Source organism: Mustela lutreola, chromosome 15, assembly GCF_030435805.1.
Source record: "Mustela lutreola isolate mMusLut2 chromosome 15, mMusLut2.pri, whole genome shotgun sequence".
Taxonomy (NCBI): domain Eukaryota; kingdom Metazoa; phylum Chordata; class Mammalia; order Carnivora; family Mustelidae; genus Mustela; species Mustela lutreola.
In genome coordinates this window covers 62,845,135-62,854,613 of record NC_081304.1, presented here as the reverse complement: position 1 = coordinate 62,854,613, position 9,479 = coordinate 62,845,135, and the positions used below count along the sequence as shown (strand labels likewise).

General features: G+C 49.5%; 1 protein-coding gene across 2 annotated transcripts in view; it reads left to right on the top strand.

Annotated features, from left to right (window-relative positions):
• Positions 1–3,075: 3,075 nt before the first annotated feature.
• Positions 3,076–9,479, top strand: part of LOC131816541 (conserved oligomeric Golgi complex subunit 2-like) — a 449,889-nt gene continuing 443,485 nt past the window's right edge. For both annotated transcript variants that reach the window (XM_059149361.1, XM_059149362.1), the window contains exon 1: positions 3,076–3,200. In XM_059149361.1, the coding sequence (XP_059005344.1) occupies positions 3,129–3,200 (72 nt within the window). In that variant the 5' untranslated portion in view covers positions 3,076–3,128. The remainder of the gene's footprint in view (positions 3,201–9,479) is intronic.

Genomic DNA, 9,479 nt, shown 5'->3' with positions numbered 1-9,479 from the left:
GAAGTCGTGGGCACAAGTTCTAGGATGAAATGAAGGCAAGAGAGGGAAGTTAAGGAATCGAGAGAGAGAGAGAGACTTGAAGATAAAAAAAAGTCAACTTAAAGTCTCATTCCTCATTAAGGAAAGTACAGATCAGAGAAGAGGGGAGAGACTGGGATATAGTTGATCGCCGATTGTGTCTGGCTCTGATTAGAAGCTTTGTATCCACTTTTTAATTTCATTCCAGCCTGTTTCCTGGATTCCAGCTTCTATTTCCTATGAAATAGGTACCATCACCAAAGACGAGAGTCAAACATGTAACAGTAGTCAAATCTTTAACAGCGCGGACAACTAACTAACCAAAAGCTGGCCCGGGGACCCCTGCAGAGTCAAGTGTTACACGCCCAGTGCCTGGATCGCGAGGCCATGGTAGGGATCTTGGGAAGGGTTCAGGGTAGGGAGACACACAGCAGGTTCTGGCCAGAGGCTAGTTACCAAACTTTGTGTGGCTGAAGGGGTGTGTACCAGCTGAGTGTCAGCTCCCAGATGAAACTGAGGGAAATGTCCTTTGGGAAGGTTTCCGCTGACTCTCTGCCTTTCCTTCATCCTCCCCAGGGTGTTCCATTAGCATTTGGGGTCTGGGGTCTTGCCTGTTGCTCCTGGCTTTGGTGGGCCACGCCACTGCCACAGCCAGGGCTCCAAGTGGCAGTGAACTGTATGGGCTCTTGACTGTTCCCTCCTGACTCTCGGAAGGAGAACAGGCAGCAGGGATTTTCATTCTTTGTTGGAACCTACTCTCTTCAGCAACCCCAAGATCAGTACCCCAGGCTGCACAAGCTCAGGTTCATGTCTTTACCAAAGGCCGGCAATAATTTCAGAAAGGAATGACAATGAAGGCAAAAAACAGTTCAACTACTCGCTCATCTGGACTTCTAGGGCAGGGGGGTTCCCAGAAAACTTTGTTCCGTCAGTCTGGCACCCTTGCCCCCCCTCTCGGTGCCTTGGTGATGAGTGTGGGCCTTGCTGTTTACGCTGCCTGAATTTGCCCTTGTCGCTTATTAGCACTGTGGCCCTACAAGTCTGAGAGGCTAAAAGTCATGCCTCTCAGAGCCAATCAGAATAGCTTATTAGACGTATTGACTCTGGCATAGTAGGCCTGTGCGGCAATCTCTCTTCTTCATCCCTCCTCCTTCTCAGTCTTCCCCTCCTCCACCTCTTCCTCCTCCTTCTTTGATGTGTAAACCAAGGTATTTGGGGAGCAGGGAATGATGTGATGTTTGGGATTTACTTTAAAATATATTCAGACCTCCCCTCTCTCCCAAAAACAAAAATACAGGCACTTTGGGGGCAGTAGAAGGAGGAGGGCCTATGAAACAGTTGGGGAAGCAGAGTGATAAGTACTCGGAAGGGCCGGGATCCTTCTGCTCTACACACTTTGGTGTATGCTTGAGAATTTTCATAATAAGAGCAAACAAACAAAGACCAAATAATGAGGATTTCATTCCCTATATCCAAATGACCACAACAGGGCATAGAATGCACTTGCATAGTTGCTCCCCTGGCAATTTATTCTGATTCTCCAAATAAGATTCCAGCTCTCATCCTACCTGTCATAGTCTCTGGATATTGACTGGGAACGTTTTCCTCAACAAGGCCTTGCCAGGCCCACTGCTAGGGAATGTATTGTTTCAGATTATGTACTCAGGTTTTAAAGATTTTTTTAAATTTATTTATCAGACAGAGAGGGGGGGAGAGAGCGAGCACAGGCAGACAGAATGGCAGGCAGAGGCAGAGGGAGAAACAGGCTCCCTGCTGAGCAAGGAGCCCAATGTGGGCCTCGATCTGAGGATGCTGGTATCATGACCTGAGCCGAAGGCAGCTGCTTAACCAAGTGAGCCACCCAGGCGTCCCTGTACTCACGTTTTTTAAAAAAAGTGACCAGTTTCCCGTTTGGAGTGACTCGAATGCAAGACTCACTGTAAGCCATTGTCTTGATGTGTCCCATCCCTTTCTAAGGACTGCTCATGCTATCTCTGGGAGATCACAGCATTGGGAGGGGCAGCCCAGTCCTGGGCTATTACAGCAAAGCTGCAACCTGAAGGGCGGGCATGAGATCTGTGGTTTGAGCTGTCAGAGTCTCACGGAGAAAAAAAAGAGAAATGAATCATCATTTGACCATGACATTCCCACTAAAGGGGAGGATAGTGGGAGAAAGAGCAAGGGAAGAGGAAAGAAAAATCTTAAAATAAATGTGGGGTGGACGGCAGGAGGAGGAGGGGGTCTCGGAAATTGGGGGCAGGTGTGGCGATCGAACCAACGCTAGCCACAAACACACGATTCTAGAGCGGACTGGACATAAACATGCTCGCACATCTACTTGTAGGCTGCGTTTTGTCGGCCGGCCAGTAGCGAGGTGATTCTTTAAGAGCTCTGAGAACCTAAACTTGTGGCCGCCCCGCAGCTGAGCTGAAGTGGAGCTGGGAGCGGCCCAGACGACCCGAGGCTGCCAGCTGACCACCTTCCTCCCTACAGATCGCTGGAGCCAAGCTCAGCGGGGGAGAAGCCACGCTCGCGGGTGGGTGCCGGGGCTCAGGGCGGAAGCCGGGTTCCCACAGAGGCCTCCGCGCCCAGAGACAGGAGGCCTGATACCCGGACGCGTCCCCCTCTCTGGACAACCGGCGGAAGAAGTAAAGGGCCAGCATCCCGCCACCGCTATGCTTCCCGCGGGACAATCACAGGAGAAGGTCCTGGAAGAGGTTCACAGGCCGATTTTCCGAGGGAAAGGGTGAGGTGGGGAGGGAGCGCCCCTGACCCTCCCCGCCCTCCCTTCTCCCGCTCACCAGGCATCAACAGCGTCGGGGCTGCCCTGCAGAAACGTACGCGAGGTTGTAGTGTCGCCCTCCGCCGCATGTGGGGGCAGCATCACCTGCTGGCTCGACAGTAGGGCCTGCGCGCCTCTCTTGGCGGAGGCAGGCGGAGGCGGGCCTGCAGCGTCCTCTTTCATTGGCCGGCGGGGGCGCTGCCATGTTGGAGGAAGCGGTGCCTTCTGTGTGGTGGAAACGCCAGTGGCTTCACCGGTAGCGTCGGGGAGCGCAGCCTAACTTTCCTCCTCGCTCGAGTGTCGGTGCTGAGAGGCGGCGGTTGGCGGGATGGAGAGAAGTAGGATGAACCTGCCCAAGGGGCCGGACTCGCTCTGCTTCGACAAGGACGAGTTCATGAAGGTGCACGCCTGGGCTCTGCTCCCTGGAGCCGGGCTGTGGGTGGCCTGCCCTCCTTGGCCCTCCGGGGCCTCTCCTCGGGCTTCTCCTGCGGGCTTCCTGGGCTGTCCCCGCCCCGGACGGGTCCTCGGCGAGGACCTCACTGCACTTCGCAGTGAGTCTCTTGGCCTCGGGTGGGCTAGGTGCAGCCTGGAGAAAGCACTCCTGTGAAATCGTGCACATTGAATGAAAAGGCCTGAAAGTTCAGGGCAAGTATGTGAGCTAAACGTAAAAGCCCCGGACCCGTAGGACCCGCCTCTGGTACCGTGTGGCACAGTCAGACCGCCGCTCCCCCGGCCTGACAGAAGCCTCCCAGTGCCTTGTGCCTAGAAGCTGAGCGACTGTGCGTTGAACACATCTCTGAACACACGTACTTACCAGGAATCGGGTCAAAAAGGCGCTTAACCTAACGTTTATGCCTGACTTTTGTCTTAAGCTCCCGGAATGAGAAATCTGAAAGACTGCACTGTCCTTACTGGTTCTGGTCCAGTACTACAAAGCATACCAAGCTGCTTTTCTAAAGTTGCCCTACTTCTCTTGGTGAGGTCAGCCTGAAGCTGGCAGCAGATAACTGTAGGACATAAACTTACAGAATAGAAATTTAAACTGAAAAGACTTTACTGACAGGAAAGGTTCATCAGACATAGCCTTGAAAATGTCCCAAGGTTTGAATCAGAGCCAGGAGGAGCTTTATCTCTTTTCTGTATCCTCTGGGTCTGTACTTAAACAATCAAAACGTATATGTTTAATTTCTAAGGATTGGGATTTAGTAGCTGGTTTCAGTGTTAAAAAGTTTTGGCTCTGTAGGTACCTAAAATTCTGAAAAGAGTTTGAATTTCTTACTTTTTTATGGCTTCAAGTCATAATATGTTTTTTTCTTTTTTGGGTTAACCAGCTAGTTCCTTTTTGATACTTGCATTCAGATCACATCTCCCAAACTCTGGCTTTAAAAGTGCTTATGTCTGGATCCTCTGCGGTGTGGCCATATCATTTTTAATATGTAGGGATGCCTACACGGAGGTATATTGTACTCTTGTTCTTGTATGGTGATGTTAAGCAACTGTAATAAAAGGTGTAAATTGAATGGAGTGTCTGAAGGAGAGCACAGAGTGAATTCTCGGATCCAGAAACCTTTTGTTAACGAAGGACACGTGATGAGGAGAGAGGTCATAGGAAGAAGAAAAGGCACACACACAGACTTAAAGAATGTCAAAGTACGGAAGTCTCTTTAGCTTGTCTGTCTTTGGACTTCGTCAGGCTTTCTTTGGGCCTAACACTAGCATTTTCTCGCACTTCCTCGCCCCGCCATCTTTCTCACTCTGAGCTGACAGAATGCCTTTGGTCAAAGCAGCTTCGGAAAATAGAAATCTCAAAATAGCACTTCTAAAGTAGGACTTAGAGGTAGGAAGAGAGCAAACTGGGAAAGTGGCTAGATTGCCAGCAATTCCATATTCTTTCAAGGCTCTGACATTTCTGAATATAATGTGCAATTTGTAGTGTTAATGAACGTGACCCCTTCATACATAGAAGGAAAATACATGGAACAGCTGTTCTGTGTAAAGTGGTATTGATCTTCTATGTGGGAGCTGGAGATAAAGGTTATATGCAATTTGTGTTTCCATCAGAGAGATGTTTTGTTAAGTTACAGTTCCGAGGCAGAAATGAGTGGAGAGCTTGCTGTCAGGGTTGTATTTCTACATAGGTGTCTTGTTTGGCACATTTTGGAATGAGACTGAGATGGTAGAAAGGCAGATGGGGTGGGGCTGCGGTTGCACCTTGGACACTGCATACATTGAGGGGTCCACGTTGATGCAGTCTTCACGGTAGAGCTGCAGTCAGGTTTACAGCAGGAAGTTGCATGGTCATATCTGTTGAGTGCGAGCTGACTGGTGGCAGGAGACTACTTAAAAAGTCATGTTTATGAGATCTAATGATAAATAGAAGGGGAAAGGTATTCAAAAGAGTTAGGTGATCAAAGTGCAGGAATGGCAGATGGAGAAGGGTCACCTGGGGCAGAGGCACTGGCAACATCATACTTTTTCGGCTTAGAAATATGAAAATCCTTTGGGTTGACAGCCAAATAATAGATGAGCAGGACATAAGGTATTGGTAGTAGGGGGAGAAAGTGGCATAACAGATAAATTAGACCATTTACATGGGTGTGCTATTGACATCACATGTAGCCTTCCTCTTCCATCTCAACATATGACTTCATCTCCAGTTGTACAGAAAAATTAGCAGCCATCCCACGGGACCTCTTCCATCCTGCTGATCATGAGCCCATTCTTGTATTTGTCCTCTTCTCCTCCTCGCCTGGTACGGGGAGGGGCTCTCCTTCCTCCTCGGGTTCAGTGTCCACTCTGGCTCGGAGTCCATGCCCTCCCGCCCTTCCAGGAGCCTGCGAGGATCCTCTCCCCTGCACTCCTTCCCATCATGCGCTCCTGTTTGATTCTCTCCCACTTGACTGCCCCACCTCTAGGTATTGCCCTGTCACTGTCGCGCATCACAGCCAGTGCTCAGGGGTTGACTTGACTTTCCCACCTTCCACCCTTCAGGCCCTGTCGTTCCACTAAAGAGTTCTTACCAAAACTGTTTCTAAGTCAGCGCACCTGACCTTTCTCTGTCTCCTTACTTGACATCGCAGTAGACCAAATGCTCTGCATTGCTTCCTGTCTTTCTTCTACCTCTCTGATGTGTCTCCTGTGCAAAGTCATGCTCCTGGTAGCCACTGAATGCTAATTATGGGCTCAGCCCCGTGTTCCTTTCTTTCCCTAGATGACCTTTTGTGCAGCTTCATGACCACCTATCAGCAGGTAAGGCAGATTCCTGTCTCTGGCCCACACGCCTCCTGAGCACCAGTTCTGTGTATCGGACTTGCTGACTTTTCTTCTCGGATGTGTCTGTGGCCCCTCAGACTCATCAGGTTCAAGACGGAATTCATGAGCACCTCCTCCACTGAAAACCATCTTTCTTATTCTATTGCCTCTCTCAGTAAACACTTCATCCGTTTAGCCTGGAGTCGGGAAACCAGAAGTCAACTCCTACTCTGTCACCTTTCCAAAATCTAGTCTGTCACACCAAGTCCTGTGGATTTCTCTTCCTAAACCTCTTGAGTCCATATACATCTTTCCATCTCTTCTCGTACCCTTGCAGTGCGCCCTTGCCATCACACCGTAGAAGCCTCTCACCCAGTCTCCATGCGCCTTCCTTTTCTTTCTGGCCCCTGGTCTACACTGCAGGGAAGCCACTCTTGTCAGAATGCGGATGTGATCTTGTATGTACCAGGTGACTGGTAAGTCCACCAGCTCTTGAAAAACCATTTTCCCATGCACTCGAACATATTTCAAAGAGAATCAGTCCCCCATGGGGTAGTTTTCCTTGGTAGACAGTTTGTTTCTGTGCTGAGCCAGTCTGCCTCCCTCGAACTTCTCTGTGTCAGTTCCTCTCTGGAACTTGTGGCTTCGTTGGCACCCCGGGTAGGCACATGATGACCTTTTCCATGAGAAGTGAAGGCAGGAGCCCTCTGGACGGTGAATGTATGTACCCTCATGTTCCATAGGTAAAAGAACTGTGTGTTGGGGTTGGGGGGTAAGTCCTTGAGGCTCCTCCCTGTTCTAATTGGGTGAACTGGGAATTTTGAGACAGGCAGCAGGTCCTGTGTGTCCTTGTTTGCAGGGAGCATGCATTCTGATGGACAAAACGGAAAAGGGGAAGAATGAGCAGCTGCTCAGATCTGTTTGTACTGTGCTGGCTGATTAGCTGTGACCTGCAGATGTGGGTCCCATCCTCGGCTCTGCTCTCTGCCTGCTTATGTCTGACTTGGGGCAAATCACTCGCCTCCAGCCTTCTGTTTGCTTGTTAGTATAATGAGGTGGTGCTTATCTATGTGATCTTTGCCGGCTCCTCAGAAAAGACTCCAGTCCATCCTGGCTTGCAGATAAGGAAACTGAGGCCTGAGGTGTGATGACTTCCTTTAAAGCCACACAGCTAGTTGGGGCCAATCAAAGGCCAGATCTCCTGACCCCCACGCATCAGTCCTTGGAAATCCTACTGTAATATGTTCCTTTCCAGAGGCCACAGGTGGGAACTGAGGGAAGTGGGACAATCAGAACATTAAGAATAGCCCAGAAGATGGCACAATGTCAGCATGCCTTGGCACCTGCATTTTACCAATAGGGCCACCTCTTACCTTAAAAGAAGTTCCCACAGGGCTGGTGATCTGGATGCCTGGCCTGGAGCTTAGCTACGGTAAATGGGACCAGAGGGAAGTGATGGCTGTTTGAGGTGGACTTTGTTGACGGTGGCTGGAGATAGCAGCTGACAGAGGAGGAAGAGGGAAGAGTGACAGATGGCAGATAGACGCAGGCCCGCAGGTCAGCCACTGTTGCCCAGGGTCACCCATCCCCAAGAGCTATCTTTTTATCACAGGAGCTGAGTGCTTACCCTGTGGGTTCTTAGTTCGATGTCACGTCTTGATGAGAAGATTCCATTCTCTTCCGCATCAGTTTGAGACAGACATCGTAATGAAATTCTAATTAACCAAATATGGAATGTAAGCCTGGAACTCATTTTATAGAGATATTTTATTATGTGAACTACTTTCCCTGATGATAGAGGAGTTGTGACGATGTAACATCAGATATAGTTTATCTGATTGGCACTTGTAAGAAGGGTTCCCGGCAAAAAAGAACTGTTTTTTTGTTGTTGTTGTCCTCCCTTTTGATCTTTTCCATTCCTTTTTTTTTTTTTTTTTTTTTTGTCTTGTGAGCGGTCATCTGATTTATAAAAAGATGCAACAAAAAGTACAATGGTACAAGAAATCAGTTTCAAAACATAAAAAAATGAGTGTCTTTAGCCATAGCTCAGAACAGAGGAACTGGGTAAGGAGAATTGCTTGTATGAACTGGCAACAGGAAAAGTTGGTAAAGGAGAGCTGAGGAACTCTATTAAGACATAGGAGTGAGGGGCTCCATCATCATCTGGCATTCGCTCAGTGTCGTCTATATGGTTAGAGATGTCCATGATGGGAACTCCAGCAATCTTCTGTATCTGGGTCAGCTGATGCCACAGTGTAACACTCTGAATTACTTCCGTACTGAGCAGTCATCTGCATACTTTGTCTTGTGTGTACGTGGTAATCGTTTGAATCTTGGCTCTTTCGCAAACCTTAGAGCCTCTTGATACTTTCACCACTGTTTCTCAGTTTCAGCCATTACACAGTCAGTTGTACAACTGGTACACTTGGCACAGAGCCCGTCCGAACATGACCCTGGCCTTGACCTTAATACTGACCCTAACCCTGACTGTAAACTTAACTCTGACCCAATCCGTGATACTGAACAGAATCGTAACCGTAAAGCTAACCCTGATCCTGAACCTAATCATGAAACAGAACCTAAACATAAAGCTGACCTTACCATAACCATGAACCTAACCCTGACCCTGACCCTAACCCTGACACTAAACCAGTCCCAAACCTAACCCTGACTCTGACATGAACCTTGCCCCCACACCAAAACTTGACCTGACCATAAATCTGACAATGACCCTGCCTGGACCTAAACCTAACCGTCAGCCTAACACTGAACCTGACCCTGACTGTGACCATAACGCTAACCCTGACCCTACTGTGATACTGACCCTAAACCTAACCATGAACCTAACCCTAACCCTGAACCCTACCCTAAGCCTTACGCTAACCCTGACACCAAAGACGTCTAACCCTAACCCTGACCCTACGTCTTTCTTAGACCTAACCCTAACACTAAGCTGGTCTAAACCCAGTTCTGTTCCCTCCAGCAGGGACAACAGCTGCACCCAGGCCTCCCAGGGTCTGGGAGGAGGCTGTATGGGGGTCACTGGATGGGAACTGCATTGAGTGGAGTGTGAGCCTTGAGCAGCTTGGGGACCGGCGGCTCAGGGAGCTCTGGTGGAGCAGGAAGTTCGGTAAGGAGCCCCCAGGCAGTGGTGACCTCACTTCCCTGACGACAGAGCCCAATGCAATTGGAACTCACGTATCACGGCACCCCATAACAGAGAAAACCGCCGTGCCCAGCTCATTTCTAGGCACATCCTAAAGGAAGCGACATGTTCTCTGCTGTAATAAAGCCAAGAGGATGCAGGGAAAAGAGAGCTCGCCCGCCAGACACGTCCCCTCCCTGGCAGGTCATATCAGGTTTCCCCAACGCCGCAGGCCCTTTGGCTAATAAAATTAAAAGGTGACGCCAGTGGGCTCAGAGTCAG